General features: G+C 44.9%; 1 protein-coding gene across 1 annotated transcript in view; it reads left to right on the top strand.

Moving 5' to 3' along the window:
* Positions 1-4,500: 4,500 nt before the first annotated feature.
* The window catches only part of LMX1A (LIM homeobox transcription factor 1 alpha), a 154,699-nt gene continuing 134,447 nt past the window's right edge, over positions 4,501-24,752 (top strand). The window contains exons 1-3 of the mRNA XM_004027821.5: positions 4,501-4,861; positions 5,633-5,730; positions 7,962-8,148. Coding sequence (XP_004027870.1) covers positions 5,655-5,730; positions 7,962-8,148 — 263 coding nt within the window. The 5' untranslated portion in view covers positions 4,501-4,861; positions 5,633-5,654. The remainder of the gene's footprint in view (positions 4,862-5,632; positions 5,731-7,961; positions 8,149-24,752) is intronic.

The raw sequence follows: 24,752 nt of genomic DNA on the forward strand, positions 1-24,752 counted from the left end.
GATAAAGTGGGCATGTAGATAATTCTACTGCAAGGTCCAAAGAATGTGCTGCTTTCAATGATACTCTTGTTAGCCTGGACAAGTCTCCTCCTTGCCTAGGGCTGTCCTTGCCAGGCTGGAGGGAGAATCTGCCTTAAGCTTAGGAAACAATATCCACATTTGCATTGTCAGACTTTCCTCCTATTCCAGCAGCTGGTTTGGGATGGCCCTTTCACCCTAGAACATGAGAGGCACCTGGTCCTCCAGCTCTGTTGAGAGATCTGAGTGTCAACACAGGACTGGGGGATTCACATGAAAATAATCCAGGCAAGGGTAGTGTGTAGTTCAAGTGTGTCCCCACAACCATGAGCCAGTCTTTGGCTGTCCTCGTTAGAATATTGCCATTCTAGGCGGTAACGTTTCTGCTTCTTTTCCTCTTGCTTGAAATGCACTTTGACATTTTTAAACAAATAACACAATTTTCCCTTTGTATTTCCCTTAATAAAACACAGAAATGAGAGCGAGAAAAAGAAAGTAAAAAAATGTGTTCCTGTCATCTCCACTCTATAGCAGGATGTCTGTCCTCCCTTTTTTCTTCCCTCTCACCAAGCATTGGTCTCTCCTCTACCCTCACTCCTCTCCCTAAATCTCAGCCACAAAGACTCATGTATCTGATATTTTTGCTTCTCTGTTTTCTGCCATAGAAGGGGTAGCTCCACAGCTATTTGGCATGTCCCACCCCCATCTTCTACAAATCGCTATTGGACTGAAGACAGATGACAGAATTGGAACAGGATCAGGGAAACCTCCTACTTGGAGAAGTATCCCCAAGTTACAAGGTCTCGCTACCCCTGGGACCCACAGATACACCCACTGATTGGTCCTGGCCTGTCTTCCTCCAATGATGGCACTTCCAGACCAGCTTGGCAAGGGCCACATATTTCTCTCTCAAAACAAAGCACTAGGCTTAAGACATAGTTCCTGGATCTCTTGGGATCTGCTTGAAGTTGCAAGATTTCTGATACAACAGCTACCTGTCTCTTAGCAGGGATAAATTTCACACTTGGATCCAAACATCAATTGTACAAACGCGATATGGCAGAGATGGGCCCTACCAGCAGACCATGTGGAAAAGGACTGAGGAGATTTTATTAATGACACATAGTGTGAGTCAACAGCAGCCATTGAAATGCACACAAGGCCGGGCGCGGTGGCTTACACCTGTAATCCCAGCACTTTGGGAGGCTGAGGCGGGTGGATCAAGAGGTCAGGAGATCTAGACCATCCTGGCTAACACGGTGAAAACCCATCTCTACTAAAAAGACAAAAAAATTAGCTGGGCGTGGTGGTGGATGCCTCGGGAGGCTGAGGCAGGAGAATGGCTTGAACCCGGGAGGTGGAGCTTGCAGTGAGCCGAGATCGCACCACTGCACTTCAGCCTGGGCGGCACAGAGAGACTTCATCTCAAAAAAAAAAAAAAAAAAAAAGAAAAGAAAATGCTCATATACAAAATCAGGAACATTAATGGGTGTTATATTGCTTGAGAAACACCCTGAATACACTATCACTGGAAACTCACAGCAGGCCTGGGTGCCATAATTTATAAAAGACAGGAAAACTGGATCAGATTCAAAGACTGGGCAGGAGAGTGAGGCCAGCTCTGCCTTCATCTGAAAGTTTTAGAGGCAGGATTTGACTTTCTGAATGGCTAGCCCCGAGGAATCAATGGAACAGAGGGTGGAAACTTTAGGGAAATGAATTTTGATCCATTACAAACTAAATGGTTGGACCACATGAGCTTTAAAATCATTTCCAACTCTAAACGTGTAATATTTTGAGTCCCCTCTGAAGCCTATTCACCTCATTCCCATGAATTCTCAGAGTACTTCTTTTTGATAAAAGGGAGAAGTTGGCTGATTCTTCATAAATGGCTTCTGGGCAGTGGCTCTGTGGCATCTTCTTTCATTTAAAAGGTAAAATAAAAGTGTTTGAGTTTAAACCACAAGGAAAAACACGAGGCATGGTTAGGAGGATCTTTCATAGAGGGGTCAGAATGATCCACCTGTGATCGTCTTACCCATCCATGTCACTGAGTTGGATAAGGCCAAACTGAAACAATCCTTGGGTAGGAATGGGATTCATGACTCCTACTTCATTGAAAGAGGGCAAATAAATCACAAAAGAGAAAACTCCGAATAAATAAGTTTTATCTTTATTGGTTTAGACACATCACTTAAACACATCAGCCAAGACTATACCTAGGCAACCACTGCTCAGCACCTCATATGGATCTGTTGGTTCTACTGCCTACCCCACTGGCCAAAGCTACCCCACTGCCTACCCCACTGGTCTGATTTCACAGACTTTAGACTGAGGGCCTGACCAACCACATAATGTAGACCCTTCATTCCAGAGAGGTATTGACATCTAAAGAGGTGAACTGATGGCCCAGACCAATTCAGTGGCAAAGCTGGGAATGGAACTGAGGTCCTTTGATTCCTGACCCTTCACTGCAGTGCCTTCTGACTGTAGTGAGAGTTCTACTCATTCCTCAACCAAGTAAAAGGCATTTGTTCATCAATTGTATGTGTCTAGGTCTGCACTAAAAGTGATATGACTTATGATGTGATTTTTGAGGCGCCGTCCCCATCCTGAAGTGCCCAATGGCTGGGGAGACATTCTCACCAAAAACCTGTGTGATCTACACTAATCGAGCGGCCTTGTGGGTGGATGTAAGAATTGTTTGAAAGATTTGAGTTTCAGTTCAAATGACAATCTATCTACTTTCAGGATATTCACTAAAAGGAACAGTCTTACCACTAGTTAAAATGTATTTCATATATTTCATATAAGACCTTTAGTGAAACCAAAACTCTGCTGGGTATTTACATAAAAATATTCCTTATGGTTGTATCTGCCCTATTCCATTTTTTTCTTGCTTAACTTCTATTTCACATATTATCCTAATAATACTTGTAGTTTGTATTTTTTTTTACACCCTGCTCTACCTGGGGTGACAGAAAGGACAGAGGTCAGGTGTTAGGAGACATGCCACTAGCCATCTGGGCAACATCAGGGAAATCTCCCAGCCGTGCTAAGCTCCAAAGATTCATCTGAAACAAAAGATAAAACTGTTCTGCCTACCTCACAGGTTTGCTGTAAAGATCAAGCAAAATCATGTATGTGAAAATGCCTGTAAAGCAGCATTCAAATATAATGTATTAGCCTCTTTGCCATTTCCCCTCGTTCTTCTGGAGTCGTATTCAGTGTTTGGCTTGTACCAGCTGGCAGAAAGCACTTAGAATGGCTTTCTTAGTGCTTAGTGGGGTCGCTGCTCCTAAGCACATTAGAGCAAGTTGCTGCCAGCACTTTTTCTTTAGGAATAAAGAAGTGGCTCTGTCTTTGGAGGAGGTAATAGAAAAACCCTGGCTATGTGGCCTCACCTCTGCTTGAGTTCACCATGTCAAACGGCCTGCCAATTTCATCTCAGTTCAGTTCAGTTTAGGAACTGAAGGTGCCCCAGAGAATCACACTGAATTGAACTGAACCTTCCCATGGTATTCAGAGGATGGGACTCGGATTCCATGAATTCCCTTCCATTTCCCTCAACTGTAAGATTGGGACAACAATTGTCTCCACTTCATGGGGGTTGTTGTAAAGATTAAATGAGGTGACTGTGTAACAAAGCTGGCACAAAATAAATGATAAACGCTAGCCAGCATTGTAATTTATTTATTGAGCATCCACTTGGGGTCACACAACATGCTTACCTCCTGGGCTATACAGACGGATAAGGCCTTATTCCTGCTCTGGAGGGGGCTAAAGGTCTGTTATTGTAAATTAAAGTTAGGAGGTGCAGATAATTCACATTTCTCCCCAGATACTTTGTTCCCCTAACAATGTCCCTTTACCTGACTTCCTGTTGAGTGTCATTGCAAGTTCATCATCTGGGGGGCAGATCCCACCTAGTGTCTCCCAAGAGCATGATTCTTAGGCCGTGAGTCCCATGGCCTCTGTACGCCCCATCAGTGAATATGGTTCGACCTTAAAGGAAGTTGGAAACTGGCGTGAGCCCTCGGGTGATGAGGGGTTTGAGGAGCTAGGAGCTGCTGGGCCCACATCTAATGGCGCTAAACAGCTTCTCAGCGCTTCCCGGGGCCCGGGTAAGGATTGCAGCGCTTTTATAGCAGCAGTTGGAGAGCGGCGGGGTATCCTCGTGGCGGCACCGCTGTCCAGGAGGCGCCGACATCTCCGCAAAGGCCCAGTCAGGGTGAGGGGCACTGGGGGGCGACCGGGCCAGAGCGCCCCGAGGTAACAGTTGCACGTGGAGGGGAGGAAACTTAGCGTGTCCGAGAGCTCCCAGAGGCGGAGGGGCTCAGAGGGCAGCGGCCGTGTGGTGGCCGCGCAGCCAGGCTGGGAAAGGGAGCACCACGGCCCCGCCACGGGACGCGCTGCCAGCCCCCCGCCCAGCGCACCCCACCCCCTCTCCGCCGCCGCGCACGCAGCGCCGCGGCCCCTGTCAGAAGCTGCAGGATCCGCCCCGGCGAAGCAGGGCCGACTCGCACCCAGGACCCTGGGCCTCTGCCTTCCCTCCTAGCCTTGGAGAAGCAACTGGCCCTCTCCTCCCGCTGAGGAGCGACGCGGGCTGGTAGGACGTCCCGGGAAGGCCGGCAGCTCCCGACCACGTCCCGGCCCAGCCTGGGCGCGCCGAGGAGCAGAGCCAGGGGCCGGCGTTCGCTCCGGCTCCCTCCCCGGCGCTCCGAAGCCGAGGGCGGCTCCTCCGGCTGCAGTCTCGGGGGCGACGCCTTCCCGGGCAGAAGCTTCCAGCAGCGCTCCGCAACTTCTCTCTGCTCCAGTCACTGGGAGAGAGCTCGCCTACCAGGTAAGTAAGGCTGCCCGTGCCTAGGCTGTGGCTCGGGCGGGCGTGTTTCTGAAAGTTGACTTGAAATGCATCCAAGAGTGAGCCGGGCCAGCCGGGGCTCCTCCCCGAGGCGACTCTTTTGCTTCTGCAGACATTCCCGGCTGGCCGACTGGCGGGAGGACCTCCCCGCGCGCCCCGCACACCGGCTCCTGCGCGCACCCCAGCAGAGCGCAGCGCCAGGAGTCCAGAAGCGGGCGGAACGCCCTCCGGGTCCCTTACAGTGCCCCTTCTCGACCTGGGGCAGGTGAGGGCCGCAACGGGGCGGCTGGGACGCGGGATTGCAAACCCCATCGTCCCGCGTGCCTGGACCCGGTCGCTCGAGGGAGGGTACCCACTCTTTATATACCCATCATACCCCAGTAGCTGCGTTCCTGCAGAGACGTCCCGGGGGCCCACCTTCGTATTGGTTGGGGCGGAGTCGGATTCGGGATGGAACACCTGGGGCAAGGGATGTAGGTGGGGGTGAGGGGGGCAGGAGAAGGAGAAACGCAGTTGGGGGGCGGAGGCCTAAGTACATAACGTGTTGACTTCAAGTGAAATCAGATCAGTCAGAGCAGTTCGCTGTGACTGATCTCTCCTCCCACCCTACATTCTCTTGGCTGGACTCTATCCTCCTGGCTGATTCTGGTCGCCCTGGACACTCCCTCAGTTCTTTCCCAGGAGTGCGGTGGCTGCTGGCGCCGAGTCCCAGCGGACACGGACGTCAGACGCATCGTTTCTTCTCCTCTACAGGTCCTCCCGGCCCGGCCCGAACATGCTGGACGGCCTAAAGATGGAGGAGAACTTCCAAAGCGCGATCGACACCTCGGCCTCCTTCTCCTCGCTGCTGGGTGAGTGTTCAGGCCGTGCGTCCTGGGCGCACTCTCTTTCCGCTTGGCGCTGAGCTCTGGAGCCCCCCTCTCTGGGACCTGGTCCGCGATAGGGAAGCTAGCGCCCCTCTTCACGCACTAAATTGAGCCCCATCACTATCTGTCCGTCAGTGCTTGTGGGTCGTCCCTACCCAAATAAATCCAACAAGCCGCCCCAGGCCTCACGCACTGGGCACCGAATTCCCCAAAGCCGCGAGGGGCGGGCGAGCTTGTTCGCAGGCGTCTGAGTGGCAAGTGATTAAAAATACCCAAGGCTGGATTTTTAATCTCGGAGCTGATCGACGTCTCATAAATGCCGCCCTCTTCTCGCGGCCTAGAGGCAATAGCATCCGAGACCCGAGGCCTGGAGCGCCCAAGTTCGAGGAGGCTTTTCTCCCCCACCAACTCCAGCCCCAATTTCAGCCATGGGCAAGGCCGAGAGAGACTTTTCTGGGCCAGTAGGCAACGCAGCGCGGGGATTAGACCGCGCGGCTGGGCCCTAGGCTCCGCGTTAATTAACTGGAGCTGGATGTCGGGTCCTGTGGGTCCCCCCTCACAACTCCTTTGCAGCGACAGAGGAGGAGCAGCGAGTCAAGGACCCCGGAAGAGTGTCCACTCACGGTCTTGCAGAGCTGAAGCCAGAGATTCTGGTTACGGCTCCCCCACCCACTCTGCCCTTGGAGCTTTTCAAGTTTGGGAAGTCCGTATTTTATTTTATTTTGTTTTGTTTTATTTTATTTTATTTATTTTTAGCAGGAGGGAGTTTTCCTTCTGTCCTTTAAACCTCTAGCTTCTTTCACTCGGAACCGCTAGAGCGGCATGAATGTGGAGGATGAGACAGTTCTGCTGGAGAAACCAAATCCAGTGAGGAATCTCCCCACCCCCAACACCCTAGATGAAACGAAATCACGTGCACTGAGCGCCCCTCTTTGAACCCCCCTTTCGGGAACTTTTGGACTTGCCCAGCCTCGGAAGAGAGCGGAGGCCAGAGCAGGCAGTACCCGGGCGGGCAGCGGGTGCGGATTTATGTATACAGCGGGCGTCGCTTTTTGCTCTGTGTCCTCCGCCCGGCCCACGTTCGCTCTCAACGTGGCCCAGGACGCCGAGACCCTACCGAAAGAAAATAGAATTGTAAAATTGGGATCTATGTCGCTGCTTCTCCTAACCTTCCTCGTCCGCTCCCAAAGCGACCGGCCCAGCTCCCGAGCCGGTGGCCGGGCCTCTCGGAAGGGGAGAATGAGAAGAGTGCAGCCGGGAAATGGGGAGTTCAAGAGTGTTGGTACTGGGGGGACAAGCGCAAGAGTGTTGTTGCTGGGGGACAAGGCCTTCTTTAAATAGCTGTGAAAAGTGTCAATATAGGTGGCCAAGCGCCGCCACCTGAACCACCTCTCCGCCCCCCGCAAACTAAAGGAACAAAACACAAAGTCCAAGGGGTAGCAAAGAGTGGATTTCCTGCCTCCGCTGAGTCACTTTGAGGCCCGTTTCGCCCTCAAGCACTGCTGCCGAACGCGCCTGGCATCGGGAATCCCGGCCGGGACACTCAGCGGCTTGCTTCTTCCGCTATTTTTTTCCCTCCCTCTGTTTTGACGTTTCTTAGTTATGAAAAACCCATGTGCAATATGCATGCCAGTCAAGACGCAGCAGTTTGGGGTTCATCGGTTTGAATAATATTAGGTTTGCTTCGGAGTGAGATGGTATTTTTCTGTACCCCCAGGACTTTTTAGGAAGAAAAGAGAAAATTTTGTTTCCCCTCAAAAAATAGAACAGAAACCTGCGTTTTAACAAAGAAAAATCCAAATTGTTCTTATGTATTCTCAGTTTTTAAAACAGTCAGTAGAGACAGGCATAGTGATTTAATAATTAATTACGACGTAATAAACCTGAGAGCACAAATTTGTATGTAATTTAATCTTACAGGATGTGCACACGTTTGCGAGCATACCTGGGTATGTTTGTTAATTAAAGGCCAATTATTGATTTCTGTACCCTCCCCCGCTTGGAATTAAACCTTCTCACATAGTCTCCGTTTATTAGAAACGCCACTTGGCTTGATTTTTTCCAGGTTTCAGCTTGGTTGATTAGCAGGGGTTCCCTGGGGTGGGGGGCGCTGGGGGAATCCGTGGATGTGAAGGGATCAGGAGCGGGTCCCGGCCAGGTTTGGCATGGTCTACCTGCCCGGGCTGCTCACCCACCAACGTCTGTTGTGGCTACAGGCAGAGCGGTGAGCCCCAAGTCTGTCTGCGAGGGCTGTCAGCGGGTCATCTTGGACAGGTTTCTGCTGCGGCTCAACGACAGCTTCTGGCATGAGCAGTGCGTGCAGTGCGCCTCCTGCAAAGAGCCCCTGGAGACCACCTGCTTCTACCGGGACAAGAAGCTGTACTGCAAGTATGACTACGAGAAGTAAGTGGCCGCACCCCCGCAGCGCTCCCCGCGCACTGGCATCAGTGTGCGTCTAGGACTTTGTCCTCCTTTACCCTGGTCCTTTTCTGGAAGGCCCAAGAGACACGCCCAGCGAGCAGAACTTCCCTTCAGCGCTGTCGTGTACATTTCCCCTCACGGGAAGGTGGTAGGGCAGAGATCCGCGCGGGTGCGCGCAACAGTGGCCCGAGTCCCGCAGAAGTGCGCGCAATGGCTGTCCTCCACGGTCTGCTCGCCTGCTTTCTGGTCCTCCCAGGCCCCTTTCTCTGACTCGGCCATTCCCAGAGGCCACTCTTTGTTAGCCTTGGAATCCCTCAAGCTTGTTCTCCCTCTTTTACCGGGGTGCCCTGCGGGTTGCCAGTGACCCCGTGTCTCCTTGCTGGTTCTCACCCCATGTTACCCAGGTGTCCGCTCCAGCTTCGCGCCTGTGCCGTGCAGTGAGACTGTATTGACCCCGCAGCTTCTGTCCCCTGTGCCCTGTGCGCGTTTCCCGCTCGGGTTTGTTCGCTGGAGTCCGGACAGTTTGGGCTCGGAAATGGCGCTGCTGCCATTCGGAGCTAAGCGCACAGCCCGTTCGCCCTTTCACTGTCGCCTTCCTGGTTTTCTGCAGAACCCTCGGATGCAGGGGCTTTTAGGACAGTAGTTGGGGCCTGAACTGAAGCCCTCTCCTTCAACCTGTGCCTCCACCCTAGTTCAGGTGTGGGTACTCTCTTCTGCCACGGAGCAGGTTCAGTTCCCTCCTGTCCACATGAACGTTCTGGTATGTTCAGAGGAGAACTGGGAGGCAGGAATTTAAGAAAGTGGATATTTCGAAACTGGATTTTTATAACACTAAAGCCTGGATGAAGCCAGAAAGTGGGAGGTAGAAGAACTTCCTTATTCTCTCCGGGCGTGCCGGGAGGAGCTTAGGAGGTGTAAGGAGAGGGAACGGTTTTTTCCTTGCGAAATGTTTAATTAATGAGGGTATTGGCTTTGCAGGGCTTTGGAGATGATTGAAGAAAAGTGGCTGATCCAGAGTTCTCTGTTTTTGTGCATTAGGACTGGTGTAGGTTGACTGTGTGGACGCGCGCGTGCACGCGCAGAATTCTGCATTTGTCACTGGTGAATGAAAGGGACAGCATTACATGAAGATAATCAAAGGAGGGTTAGCGTGCGTGAAAAGCAGTTCTATCATGTTATTAAAAACACAGTGAGAGGGGCTGAACGGGAGAAGTCTCTGTATAACAAAAAGCACTGAGAATAAATAGAAGTTTATTTATTATTGTTGTCTGGGGCTATGCAAGTTTAAAAACTTGACAAAGTGATTAGACCCTGTGACCACACAAAAAAATTGTTTCTGCCACTCCGCTTTTTTGCCTAAAATTCTCGAATTTTAACCCCATGTGGAGAGAGTACTAGACATTTTCTTTTGTTGTTTTGAAAAGATAATAGCTTGGCTTTTTTCAGAACTAAAAGAAACGTGTGCTGGATTTTGGATGAGCTGGACAATACAGAAATATATAAAGAAGTGAAAACTCCCTATGACAACCTATGAAGTGATCATTATGGATAACATTTTTGAAAGAAGACGTGACTGTGTATTCTTGGTTGTCTGTTTATTGACATGTGGTCTGAGTGAAAAGTGTAATTTTTAGGTAGTTAAATAGATTTAGCCCACGTAACTTCAAGTATCACCTTTGAATAAAGCTTCTGGCTGATTGCTCGCTTTTTTCTCTCTCGCTTCTCATCGAAAGGTTTTGGTTTTGTGTAGACCCAATCTTTAACTTTCTGCTTATAGATTACTGAAATGTCCACATCCTTCAGGCACAACACTAGCAAATTCACAAGTATTGGGGCTTAGGAAAGGATTTGGGTTGTGAATTTCTATTCTGTTTGTTAAAAAAAAAAAATCACGAATCAAAGAAGGCTTAAGGGTCAACACAGCTGTCTGGCCAGTCAAATCTTCTTTAAGGAAGTCAGGCTGTGTCAAGAGGAGAAGAAACAGTTGTTGTAAAGTACTTAACACAACAATGTCCCTTCCATTTCAGCCCTCCAGGTTTGGCGCGGTTTGGGCTTATTAGCCCAGGAGGGTCAGTTCTCTCCTCACAAAGCTATTTCTGCAAAGGGAAAATTGCAGGGATCAACTTGCCAGCTGTTAGCCAGAACCAAGAAGATTTTACAGAGGGATGTGAGCTAAATTGTTCAGAGAAGTGCTGACATTTCAGTGAAGGATTTTAATTTTATTTTAAAAATATTTTTAGAACCATAGATTTCCAGAATTGAGGTTTTTGTCCTCTTTAGCTCATGGCATCATAGCAGTACTGGCCTGTGCTTAGCCCATCAGTTGCTTGTTAGATTAATTTATTCCTTTTTAAAATTCCTTTTTTCGTTTCTCTATCCTCCATCCCAATTATATTCTTTTTCCAATAAAATAGGGTTTTAATATATTTGATAATCTTAATGGTTTTAGTCTGTGTGTTGGTATCTGTAGGAGAAAAAGGAGAGAGATTTTTGTTTGTTTGTTTTGTAAAAAAAAAATAGGCTCAGGACAAACTTCTTTATTCAGTAAGCTTTTATGGAGCTTCTATATGCAAGACGCTAGGCTAGATGAGGAGAGGACAATGAGAAAAAGTCTCAGAGCCTGCCTTCAGGAGGCTTATAGCTCAACACTTTTTCCATCTGTGTTGTCCTTGCCATCAAGTATTTCTCAAGGGCTTCTTCCATTTAGAGTGTAGGACTAGATATTGCACAGAAGCTATCTGGAATGGCCAGATATTTATCCTCCAGAGGGAATACAACTCAATTGTAGACAATAGTCCTGAAGCAATTACAAAGGACATTTTCCTCTTTAAAAAATACATTTGTAAAAATAGCTTTGCTTTTTTTTTTTGGTGGATCTTTGAAAAATTTGAGGCCCAAACAAAGTAAATGGGAAGAAAATGAGGTGAAAGTTAAGTGGAAGGACAATTTTGATGGTAAATTAGGGAGCACTTAATAAAAAATGAATATGCAGGCAGTGCCTTGGTTTCCAAAATTCATGAAATTCAAATGCTATTTCTACACATTTAAATGAAAGAATATATAGTGAATGCACAGTTTTCAGTGTCAATCATAGGCATAATATTAACAAAGCAAGTTTATCACATTTATCTTAGCCATCTGTATGTGCATTTCTTGCTGTTGGGCAGTTTTGCATTTGAATTATTAGCTATCTCTTTATGGTGTTAGGCAACCGGTTAAAAAGTTAAAATTTCATTCTCTCAACTAGCTATTACACCTTCACAATGTCAAACACCAAGTTTTTCTAATTAAAAAAATAGAATTGACAGTGATGTCTTGCACACACAACTGTGCATCGGAAGACTTCAGGACATTTTATTAAGTATTTTTCTCATATACTGCGATGTGGTTAGGAATAATTTATCTTCTGATTACCAAAAAAATAAGCATTTAAGGTGAGAGTGTAGAACACTGATTTACTAATGTATAGAAATTAAGAACTGAAGGCTATAATTGTTATGACATGTCAACATGGAAAAATTGCTAGCTTGGTGGGATGACAACATTTACACAATTGATGAATCTGTACCATGTCATATGAAACATGAGGATACCGTAGGTGTAGATGTTTTAAAAGTGGATTCAACTGTCTTCAACGTTCCTGAAAGTTAGCAGACAATCAAAATATTTTCCAGCCTAGGGGACTTCTATTTATATAACTGTTGTTCCCTGTTTAACTGAGTCCTCTATGATCTGGTTAGTTTGGAGTTTTCCCTGAATTTGTTCCAAACAAGTACTGCAGTTGGACTTCAGTCTGAGACAGAAGAGACTGCTGAATAACGGGAATGTGGTAATACAATAGATAATTAAGCCCTCTAGAAGGGATCCCACAGTTAAATCAAGTTTTTATTGTTTCTTTCATGTGCCTGGCTCTGTGGGTCAGGCGGAGCCCTCTGCCCTCACATATGAAGTTTATCATGATCGCTTGGATTGCTCTGGACATCCTAGGAGCAGTGTGGGATAGTATTGCTGTCATCAGGGCTGTTCTCATAACATCATAACTCCCCGCATGTCAGCAAATCACAGGCCTTGGGAAACCTTTCCTCAGAGAGCCAGTGGATGTTTTCTTCCCTTTCTTTTGGAGAAGACCAATTTTCCAAAGAAAGGGACTGAAAAAGGGGAAAGTGGCTGTCACACTTAGAGCTTTCTCTGCATCTTTCTTTGGATCCGCTGATTGGCAGCCCTGTGGTGAAAACGACTTAGGTAATGATATCCATTAGCATCAGTAATGAACTAATTCTGCATTTTATCAAGGTAGTGGAGGAAGTGTGTGCATGTGAGGAGGAGTCAGTTTGGTTTTATTACTGTGACATTACTTGGAGATCAAAATTGGGCATGCAGTTACTCATGAAAGGAGCCCACAGATGAAATGACAGAGGCAATTGTTACATTTTTGCTTTACTTTATCTTTTGTTGTCCCTACTCCTGGCACAATAAAATTTCAGGAATATAAAAATCAAACACAGCTAGGCAATAAACTGATGTCTGTGTTAAACTGCAGGGGGCTTAGCTCGGCATAAGCACCGTCCATGGGCCGTGGCTGTGTTTGTGCAGGCACTTAATCTCTCTCTCTTTTTCTCTCTTTTTAATTTTGGAGGGTGATTGGAAACATTCTTTGCTCAGAGGTGTTTTCTCTTTTTATATGTATTGGTCCCTGGGTAAGACTTTCTTGGAATCTAAGACTTAAAATTTTGAAATAAAATTAGATAGCAGGAGTAGATATTAATAGTATTCTGGGAATTAAAATACTAGATATGAACATTCCTTTTTACAGTAGGCTTATGGGATTCTTTTGATACTTACATAAATGGAACACATTTTTAAAAGTTATTTATTCAGTCTGGTTTTACATATTACACCTACCTGGCTAGGAAATAGCTTTTGATATTCAGATTTTAGTGTGAATAACTTTCCTGATCACTCATTGTTCTCTTGCTTTTTGTTTTCATTTTTCTTATTTATAACATTTGTATTAATCAAAAGACCATTACTAATTTCAGGGAAGCCTCTTGATTGTTGCGTTTTAATTCTGGGAAGGTTTTTGGAGAGAGTGAGCAGGAGCTGTTTCTCTAATGACAACAATTCCAACTATTTCATTATCAGCTAATTTTTCTTTTATGGTCAAAGAAATTATTTGGGTCATAGTGTTTAGAAGGGAGAAAGTCGACAAAGGTTTAAAATACTCATGATATGATCGGAAATTTACTAAAGCATCTTAGAATAAATGCATTTTACAAAATGTCATTGTTGAATTTTATGAAGTTCAAAATAACCAATACTGAATGTTATGATCTTGGTTATTAAGTACAGTTATACAACACTGGAAAATGAATTATGAAGAAAAAAGTGCAATCACATCCACAGAGAAAGATTTAAAAATAATTTCTGCCCTAACTCTGAAACCTTAGCTCTACTTCAGTGGTTTTCAATTTTCTTTCTTTCTTTTTTATAAAGATTTTTCTGACATGGATTTGTAAATGCTCTTTCACATCTTCAGAGAGAAGTTCCCATATAAGCCACCTGGAGGGTGAGATATAGGGATGGGGTGAGGTGTGTCTCTCCCACCCTCTGCATAGAAGCAGAAAGGCTCCTATGTGGGAGGGCTCAGCCCTATTTCCAGCATGCCTGAGGCTTCCTCTTAGGAATACTCTATATGTTTTTCTTCAGTAAGTCTCTTAGGAACATTAGGACAGTCACTGCCAGTGGCCTTTTCAGATTTGGTTTGGGGAAGTTGCTAATTTTGAGAGCAAAGTGTAGAAAAGGTTCTGGAGCAAATATCAGAGAGGACAGAGAAAAGATGCCTTTTTTCCCCTTTGTGCCCCCTTAGAAGGGCCTGTTTTCTGAAAGAGAGGGAGACTTTGTCTTCATACCCCATAGGATTAACATTTTCTCCTTAGTCTCCTTTGACTAGCATGATATGAGGTGTTTTAGTCATTTTATCACAACTAAAATTAGTTACGTTATCATTGACCAATGTCGACTGCAGCTTTGTGTCTCCTTGTCATATATTAAATAAAATCTGGCCAACCGTCTTGCTAAAATGAAGCAAACACCCCCCAAATGTCAAATTGTTATTTTAGTAAAGCACAATTATCTGTCTATATTTTTAACCAAGATGAAATTAATAAAATTGCTATGGCCCTGGTGTTAATTAACGGGAGGATTAGAGCTATATCGGCTAAAAAGGAGGTGTAAACACTGTAATCTTGCTACATGTTTGTTTTCACACTACTGAAAATAAATAAAATGAGACTTAGGATAGGGATTAAGTTTCTTTTGGCATTAGACAGCAGATGCAACTGGAATGCAGCAGAAACCCTGAAGTATTAGTGAAGACATGGTGTAAGGAAGAAAACTGCGGCCCTTCATCGGTTTCCTACCCTGTGGGTATACTTGGTCTTGTCACAAATAGCCCCATCTGGGTAGTTAAAAAAGGATTTTGAAAGCCTACCTCAGTGCTGTTCTTACAGTGGTGAACCAAGGCAACCAAATCATCTGTAGAGCTTGTCGCCTTGCTGCCATGCACAGATTAGCTAGAATTTAATGAAACGATTGCCAGATTCCCCATTATTGCACCATAATGTCATAACAACTAAAAATATAAAGTGGACTGTGCTTTTCCTAGTCCTCTAACTGAAGTCACATGAAAGAGTTTGATCTCTTCCAGCCTTTCAAGATTCCAGTTTGGGGATCCTATTTTTGGATAACAGCAAATATGTCTGGCTTTTCTGACTCTCTGGGCCTCCAACGTCTCCTTGCACCAACAGATCGATCTGTGTTTTATTACTGTTGTTGTATAATAGAGTGATAGATAGATCTGCCTATCTCTGAGAGCTGTCTGGCCACTATGGATTGGAGTGCCTTATCCTACAGGTCTGATTGAACTCCATCGTATTAAAAATATCTTAAGTGTCCAGCTTTGCTGGGAATGGACCATATGCTGTATCTGGACTTCACATCTGCCTCTGTCCCCTTCTCCCTCCCCTATACCCTGTAGAATTCTATTAACTTGACTCTTTCAACCATCCATCAGATGTTGCTTAAACTCTATTTCATCAACTGCCTCATTTTTTGCCCAGACCATTTTTGTGGACTGTTAGTGCTGTTTTGATTTTCTAATTAGCCATTTATTTATTTAGTAGAGACAGAGTCTTGCTATGTTGCTCCAGCTGGTCTCGAACTATTGGCCTCAAAGCGATCCTCCCACCTTAGCCTCCCAAAGTGCTGGGATTACAGGCATGAGCTACTGCACCTGGCCTAATTAGCCTTTAGAGGCACAAAATAACAGTCATGTGACCACTCAGTTGGGTGGGGCTCAGGCAAATAGACGGTGAGTAGCGTAACTCTCAGGTATGCATAACCTCACGTCCATTACTCTTTGGGTAACCATTTACGGGCCTCTAAAAACCTTTCTGACTGTGCCTGGCACCTTAGTAGATGCTGGATTATGTCCTGCTACTACAGGTGGGTGTGTTTTGGTGGGTGAGAGAAGTACCAAGTGCCTGAGTCTGATACTGTCACCAATAAACCAGGAGAGTCATTTGGCCAGAAGCCTGGCTAGCAATCGGTAGGATGTAAACACGTCACTCATTTTCAACTCTTGGCTGCTTCTCTGAACATCACACTTCTCCTGCCTGGAAAGAAGCATCCTTCATCTCTTAGCACCAGGTTCTACTGCTGCTATGAGAAGAGCTCTTTGGAGCAGCTTCCTCTCTAATTCCATCCCACCCCTTCAGTTGCACAGCAGCCATGCCTTGACTCACAATTCTGTTGCCTCCTCCCTATCAAGCCTCAGGAATCTTTAAAAGGACTTTTCGAAACAAAACAAAACACCCCCTCCTGAACTCCAGATTAGCCTCTTAAGCTCATTAAAGTTCCTTTAAATACCAAAATGTTGGGCTCCTGGGGACTATCCCCCCAAACCATATTTTCATTCTTAGCATTGTTGTCATTCATTGTGCAGCAGATTAAGGCCAGCTCCCCCTGGGCCCAGAAATAGGCCCCCTGTCTCTGCAGGAGGGTCCGAATATGTCTTTGTTTGAGCACCCGACAGCCTGAGCCTGAGTGGGAGCTGATGCCAGCTTGGCCTGGGGCCCCCAGCTCCAGGGTGGGGAGAGGTTGATGTCTCTCCTGAGCATGGGGCCCTGAAAAGGGAATGGGCAGTTGAGAGGAGAAGGTGTTAGTTTTTGCAGTTTTGCAGTTTCACAAGCTTGGCAGTCACTGGGTCCTATCCAGTCACTGGAGAGAATCAGGAATGGGCAAGTGCTCTGATGGCCTGGATTTAAAGAGCTGTCCTTGTCCTAGAGAATCAGGGTGGCTTCAGGAGCCTTTGAGAAACACTAGAGCCTAGTTTCTGCGCATCCCCCAGGCATTCCTGGTCCATCACAGTCCAGAGGTGGATTTTTATGGACACACCTGCCTTTTGCCTAATATTTCTTCCTTTATTTCAGCCTCCTTTCCAAAGAGCTTGCTTAATAACATCCTGCCTCCTCTCTGTCATTGCAGGCTTCCTTCTCTAAAGCTGGCTCTTGGGGAGAGCTTTCTGGTTTTGACAGTGGAACAAATCCTTTTAAACATAACCATCTAGAGTTTCCTCCCCTGCTATTGGCTACCGCCTCACTCTATCTCCTCTTGCTCCTCCTCACATTGTGGCAGGAATTCCTACTGTGCATGTGTTCTCTGGTAATGACAGCCACCGTCTTCACAGGGATGCAGGCATAGCTCTTCAGAGATGAAAACCGGTTGGCAGTACCATGAGGTAGACTCTGGAAACCCAGAAGGGAAGAACATACCAGGAGACTCCTCTCTCCTCTTTTTGGCTGGAGTTTTGATTGCACTCCTCTTTTCCCTGGAGCTCTGTGCACCTTGAATTTCTGGATTCAACCACAGCACTTGTTTTCCTAAGCCCCATTTTCAGAATCTCAGCTTGGCTGTGCCTTCTTGCTTGTCTCATGCTCCGAACCCATCTTGTGACCTTTTATGGTTCATATTACTTCGTGTGCAGGCTAGAGTTGGCTCTTAGCTAGCTGTCAAATTGGGAGAATGTTATGAAATAATTCACATTGGGATGGACAAGATAATGTTCTATTCTTCTGAAGATACTTTTTAACCGGAAGGGTGTTCAGTCAAAGGAGTGACTATCTTAGGGTAGAATTTTAGGCTCTAGACTGGAACCACTAGTGGAGGACATGATTTTGTGCAAATAACACTTTGTAGGAGGCTTCCCTGTTTATCTATATGAATGGCTGGCCAGTATTATGCACCCACTTTTTTTCTTATGGGTTTTATTTTCTTTATGCTTTGTCTTTGGTTGGGATCTTCCATTTCAAAAACCCATATTCATAGCTGGAAGGGGATAGACAGGTGGGTATGAGTGGTTTGGACACTGCATAGCTCTCTCCATTACTGAAAAAGTAATTTGAAATGCATGTCCTATTGTCAACAGGTGTCCAAGCCATGGTTTTCTCATCTATACAATAGAATGTAAGAATAATGACCTCATAAAGTTATTGAGAGAATTAAAGAAGATAATTAACCTGAAAGGCCTTTTGGTAAAGTGTAGAGTACTCTACAGGATTGGGTGTTATTATTATTATTATTATTATTTATATATGAGTAAAAGCTTATACATAGTTTTAGAAGCTGTGTATGATAAGCCAAGACAGTGTAGTTGTTAAGAGCATAGACTTAGGAACCAGAATATCTGGGATCAAATCCTTGTCCCGCTGTTCCTTAGCTGTGTTACCATGGGCAAGGGTCTTACTTGTTCTGTGCCCATTTCTTCTCTCTAAAACAGGGATAATGATAGTACCAAACTCAAAGGTTCACTTTTGTTTAATATTTGAAATGCATGCAGATCAATGCTTGGCTCATAGAAAATGCTGTAAAATGATTTGCTGAAAAAATGTATCCTTTTCAATTTTCAAAGAACCTTCACATATATTATTTCTATTGATCCTCACAACAGTTTTAAAAGTTAGGTAAGGAGAGGTTTTCAGTTTTCTCCTCTTACATTTTATAGCTGAGGAAATAAAGGCTCAGGGAAGTTAACAACTTGCCCAAGGTCACGCTGTTGGGGAAGAGGAAACTGGGATGCTGTCCCCAGCCTCTAACTCCTGGTCCAATGGCCTTTCCACTAAATCACACCATCTGCTGCTTGAATTCTGGTGTTCACACCCCAGTGAGATCACAATTCTCAGTTTGTCCTGTTGAACCAGCTCTTGGAAAACAAGTCCCCACCTGCTAGATACTTGAGCTTTCAGGCAGCCTCCCGATGGTCAGCTGTTTATAGTATTCTGTGGTTTTAAAGGAAGTTTTTAGGATTTGGGGATTGCCTCTTTGTGTGTATGAGAAATCAGCTCATATACAATCATTGCTCTTGTTTGTCAAACTCCTTCACACACACAAAGCTGTCCTAGCCCATCCTTTCCTATCCCACACCAACCCCATTGATCTCTATTGCCCCTCTAGCATATAGCATAGCTCTTCTTCCCCCCAGCCCCCAGAAGAAGGAGAAAAAGGCAAGCAGAATCCATTTTCTTTCTCTCCAGCTTCCAGGGTTTGCTATTGGTGACTTTTGTCCTGGGAGCTTGTCTGCACATTTGGCAGCAGAACTGTTGAATATCATATCCGGAGCTTCCAGCATAACTTCCATCGGGACCAGCCGGCAGCTGTCCATCCATTCCTTGCATAACCCCTTTCCAAGTTTTCTTCTGAACTGTGTTGTATTTTCAAACAAGTCTCAGCCTTAGCTAGAAAAGATCCCACTGTGCCCCCAATGGAGGCTGATTTCCAGAACTGTTGACATCCCTCTTGTTTGTTACTCGGCCTAGCTGGATCAAAAAGTGATAATGGAATCCCAGTTTTTAAGGAAACTGAGTATTCCTGTATTGTATTATTTCTCTCACCATTGCTGAAATTTTATTCTCTTAAAACTAGTTCTAGTCCATTTTGGAGAGATGAAATATGTGTCTGAATTTAATGTTTGTAAACTGGTGTTTAATGAAACTAGAGATTTCAGGTAACACATGAGCAACTGGAATGTACTTTACCTAGTTGCATGTGGAATTTTCTAATTTAGAGTTAAACAGACTCTTATAAACAGTTGGTTCATTAATTAAATCACTCATTCATTCATTTAATCATCAAACATTCGTATTAAATTCCTGTATGTGTCAGGTATATAAAAATGAATAAAACAAATCACTCATGTACTAAAGGTCTAGCAGAGACTGTTTAGACATGTAAATTAAGCAGATGCTTTGAAAAAAGAATAACATTATTTTAAGAAAGGCATGGCCACAGGGATAGAAAACCAGGTTATCTAAATTCCTTTGTTCTGTATTACTATGTGCTATTCATCATCTTCAAGGCACTTATTACAATTTGAAATATATATATATATATATATGTATATATATATATATATATTTGGTTTATTGTCTGTCTATGTCACTAGACCATAAGCTCTATGAAGGAAGACACTTCTTGTTTTGGTTTTGTTTTATAATCCCTACATCTCCATAATCTTGCATAGTATTTAGTGAATGCATGTTAGTTGAATAGATAAATTAATTACGTGACTTGCTTGGGGTTGTTTAAAAAGCTTCATGGAAAAGGTGACATGTTAACTGGCTCTTGGAGGATGAGTGGGAGTGTAGGAAAAGAGGAGATGATGGGAGAATTCCAAGTGGAAGAAGAAACATGTGCAAATGGATGGAGCCCGGAAAAGAAAGTGTGCTAGTTACTGTGGTCACTGGTCATGGACATGGTGGTGCCACAACATCAAGAGCATTTAGGGTATGGCTGGTTGTGGACTGCAAAATCATGCCAAGTCGCTATGAGTGTTGTGTAACATGCAAAGAACATTCAGTTTCATACTGTGGTTAGTAGGCAGCCAGCAGGGATTTCTAAGCATGAAATATTGTGGCCATATTTATTTTCTGGAAAGGTAATTCTGGTGGCAAACTGGGGCACTGGTAGGAATGTGGGTAGAGACTGGCAGAGACCACTTAGATAGTTGTTGCTATAGTCTAGACAAGAGATAATAAGGATATGAATTAAGGTGAGACGTTGGGAATGAAGAGGACAAACATGACCTAGAAAATATTCCTGACGTAGGATAAGTTGAACATCATGACTTTTGACTGAGGAAAGGGGTGATAAAGAGAGAAGATTTGAAGATGATCCAGAAGGGACAAGGTGGACTGTTACATCAGTACCTGATAGAGGGAATTTAAGAAGTGAGCAGGAGACAGGCAGAAGCAGATAATGAGATAACTGTGAACATGCTATGCTAAGTTACTGGTGGGACAGTCAGGTGGAGATGTCCAGGAGGCAGTTGTGAAAGAAGATCTGGAAACTAGCCAGGGCACAAAGCTTTGGGATACATTGTCATATAAATATGAGAAGAGGGGAATGCCCAAGGGTGTACTACATGAAAAGAGAGCCAAGGTTGACTCTGTGGGGGAACACCAGAATTCAAAGAGCTTTGGGAGATTCTGTAATGAGATGGCACAGAGGCAGGGGAGAACATCAGAGTGAGTGGAGTTCTGGAAGGCAGGACAGTAGTAGGGAATTTCGAGAAGTAGGGCTTCCTGTTTGCCCTTACCAAGAGTAGTTTTGGCCAGGTACAGTGGCTCATGCCTGTAATCCCAGCACTTTGGGAGGCTGAGGTGGGTGGATCATTTGAGTCCAGGAGTTTGAGGCCAGCAGTGAGACCCCATCTCTAAAAAAATAAAAACAAAAACATTAGCCAAGTGTAGTGGCACATGTCTGTTTTCCCACGTACTCGGGAGGCTGAGGCGGAAGGATGGCTTTTGCTCAGGAGTTTGAGGCTGCAATGAACCATCACCATTGCACTCCAACCTGGGCAACAGAGCAAGACCCTGTCTCAAAAAACCAAACAAACTAGGTTTGCTAGAGGCATAGAGGGTACAGGACAGCATTTTATACCATATAAAGGCTATATAGTAAAAAGAAGTTGAAGAAATAGGGGGAGTGATGTGGCCACTCTTTCAAGAAGATGGGTAGTGAGAAAAAGATGGGGGGCAAAGATACCACGTGGGGTAGAGATAGAATGAAGGGAAGATGCTTTGGGATGAGGTAGTTTTGAGCCTGCTTGATGCCTAAGGTGAGTTTAGCCAGGGAAGGAAGGAAGTTGAAGATCCAGGAGGGACAGTGGGGCATCCATGTGATAGAGGAGAAGCCTAGGGAAGGGTAAGGGGCACATCTGGGGCACAGGTTCTGCCCCTGCTTTGCTCCTTCCCAAACACTCCTTCCCTTTGTTCTTTTGTACATTTCCCTGTGGGTTTGTTGGAACTGATCACTGCAGTACAGGGGCTGGCAGAGGTGGGTCTGCTTTCCATCACTCCTCAAGGCCTCTCAGTAGGTGAGAGCTTCTCACAGAGCTGCTTTGCCAATGCGTTCCTGGGTCATGGGCCTGGGAATGGCAGTAGAGCGAGGCTCCCACCTATTTCCTTCTTCTTCAGATACCAGTCATCTCAGTGCGAAGCTCACCGGCCTGACCTCTTTTTGTTTTTGCTCCTGATCCATGCAGAACTCTATTGCATGTTGTCAGAAGTATACCACCACATGGCCAATTCCCCAAGACAGGTCTATAAGCCTCCTCAGGCCAGGAACCAGTCAGCTGTGCCTATGTGCCGGCCTGTCAGTTGAAGAGCTTTTGCTTTCTGTGATGCTTGGGAGGACTGTCAAAGCAAGGGAGTTCAGGGTGTGGGTACCATCTTCCTTTTTAACCAGACTGCAGTGACACAGTCTGTACCCAGCTACTGCTGTTTTGTAGCATTGTCCACTTGGTTGGTTAATATGTTTACTTCCCCAGACTGGAGAGTAGGGTGACTAGTGGATAACAGTGGGTTTTCAGAATCTTTGAGCTTTAATTCTGTCTTTGCCTCTGCTTTGGCTGGCTGGGCCTGGGCAAATCATTTAACCTCTTTGAGATGATCCCATTTATTGCAGTGCCTTTACCTGGAGCTCTCGGAGGTGTGGAACATGCTCACAAACTGCCTGATGTGTGCAATGGTGGAGAATTAATTGTTTTGACAGGGAGAGGGAGAACAGTGTATGGTCAGGTGGGAATACTTCCCTAGGTCTAGGGCTGTCGTATCCATATAACCATAGAAAAGAAACAGTGACAAGGTCATAAGGGGCCAGACCTCTGAGCTTAGAAGGGAATTAAACTGAACTTGGTACTACCAAGGAAGCCAAGTATTTTCCAATGGCTCTGCTTCTGTGGCCAGTAAATTCAGTGGAAAATATATTAGTGACGGGTTATTCGATATCATAGACATCCAACTAATTCATGGAATGGATTTTTCTACTTGTCAACTGGTTGTTAGACCTTAGTTTGGACTGCACTCAATAGAGCTAGAAGGGAGACTTGGGTAGAGAACTGTAATACAAATTGCAGTACTTAATGATGTATTATTTTTCAATTTCCCTGTTGACAGTTAAGAGCAAGGGCCAAATGAAATGCACTCTTTTAAATGGCAACATGGACACAGTGGGATTGTTGGAAAGCCATTAGTAGCCAAACCTAGTTAATATCAGCTCAGGTAAATGCTCTCCATCACTGGCCCCTTTCCCTCAACTCAATTATTAAAGGATTAAAGGACTTTCCCAATGAACTCCCTTAAAAATTTAATGGTGTGCAGTATTGCAGAGGTCAAACTGTTACGATGAAGTGATTTCAGCTTTGCCCTGACATTGTTGGCTATTCAGAGAGAAAGAAGGTTCTGAAGCTCACATTACCTGTAATGTGGTAAGGCCCATCATCAATAAAGTCACATGCTGTGGAATCCAGGGAGCTCATATTCCTGACTTTTACCAGATTGTGCTAATTTCTGGGGACAAAATGGAGGGAGAATATGTCCTTCTGGTAGCCTTCCAATTAGTGTGGCATCTGTCCAGATAGTACTTATTCGTTCTTAGGATTGAATAGTATTTTTAAGAGATGCTAATGGAAAAAGATGTGTCCCAGACCTTGGTTTGATGTTAAATTGTGCATAAGGGATGAATCAATCCTCAACAGCTGCTGGCAACCTTCTTAAACATGGAACATGTACTTTGAGTTGCCGTTTCTGGGGGTAGTAACACACACACACACACAGAAACACGCACACACAGATGCACAGACTCACTCTGTCCACTAGCATAATTGAGGATATGCCTATGTCGGGTCAGTGGGCAAGGTCAAAGCTGTAGCTTCTGGCCAACTAAAACTGAGTCAACTCCTCTTGGTGTCTTTGAGAACCCAACCCATATCCTTAGACTCAGGGGCACCAAGAGGTAAATAACGGAGATAACCAGCCACAAGCAAGCTATTTTAAAATCCAAGGACATCAGTACACAGTCAGTGCTCTGGAAATGCAGCTCTGCAACAGGGAATGCAGTAGGGGTGAAGATGGTATTTCTGGATTAGTGGCATCTGTCTTACCAAGTCTCCATGGCAAGAGACAATGCACCTCATGACGGCCTTATTAGTGAGTCACTTAGCATGGAGAGGCCCCAGATTTCAAGAATCCTTTCTAATTTTAAAGCTCATTTTGGTATAGGATCTACTATTTGTTTCTTTGTTTTGTAAAACCCATTCCTATTTGGTTGTTTTAGAGTTGGAGTGCAGATTATTATCATTTTTCATGCATAGTTGCTTTTCAATCTTCCCTTCAAAAGGTGAATCCATTGTGACTGAGTTTCTTTTCTCTATGCTCTAAAATTATCATTTAATTAAAGATATTGTTATGTTTAGAGTAAGATTTAGAATTGTGGCCTTAACTCTCAGTTTTAGCTTGAAAGATAAATTTTAATTCATTCATTTATTTTGTCTACTAATACTTATTGAGCAACTACTATGTATGAGGCATTGTTACAGTTACTTGGGATACAGCAGTGATTATATTCAAGATGGAAAGAAAGAAAATAAACAAAATATCTTTCTCCAGATATCCACAAGTTTGACTCCTCCCTCATGTGTGTACTAAATGCCCATATTCTCCCACTCTGACCACCTATTTAATATTGCAACCCACTTCTACTCTCCCCATCTTCCCATAACTTCTGCATAGTTTCTCTTTTCCCAGACCACTAATTATCTTCCAGAATATGCTGTAGTTTATTTCTTTAGTATTTAAATATATTGTTTGTTCTCCCCATCAGATTTTAATCTCCATGAATGCAAGGATTATTGTTTCGCTCACAAGTCTGATGCCTGGAATAGGATAGGCATTAGGTCGTTGAGGAAGGGCTGGAGTAATTGAATGTGAGAGTGAATGAAAGTGAAGACAGAATGATGATTCCAAGATATTCCCCCTGAGCTGGGTGTGCGGTGATGCCCTGTACTGAGATGGCAACGGTGTAGGTGGAGGGGTTGGAGTAGGGGTAAATAATTAGCAAATTTGTTAAAGAGGCTTACGGAGTAGGGGTAGAGCAAGGCTTTTCTTGGATATGGACAAGATAATATTCTACTTCTTAGCACCATTACTTTATTCTTTAAAAACTTCTTCAGAGGCCAAAAAGGAAGGGGAAGT

This window comes from Gorilla gorilla, chromosome 1 (assembly GCF_029281585.2).
Source record: "Gorilla gorilla gorilla isolate KB3781 chromosome 1, NHGRI_mGorGor1-v2.1_pri, whole genome shotgun sequence".
Classification (NCBI taxonomy): Eukaryota; Metazoa; Chordata; class Mammalia; order Primates; family Hominidae; genus Gorilla; species Gorilla gorilla.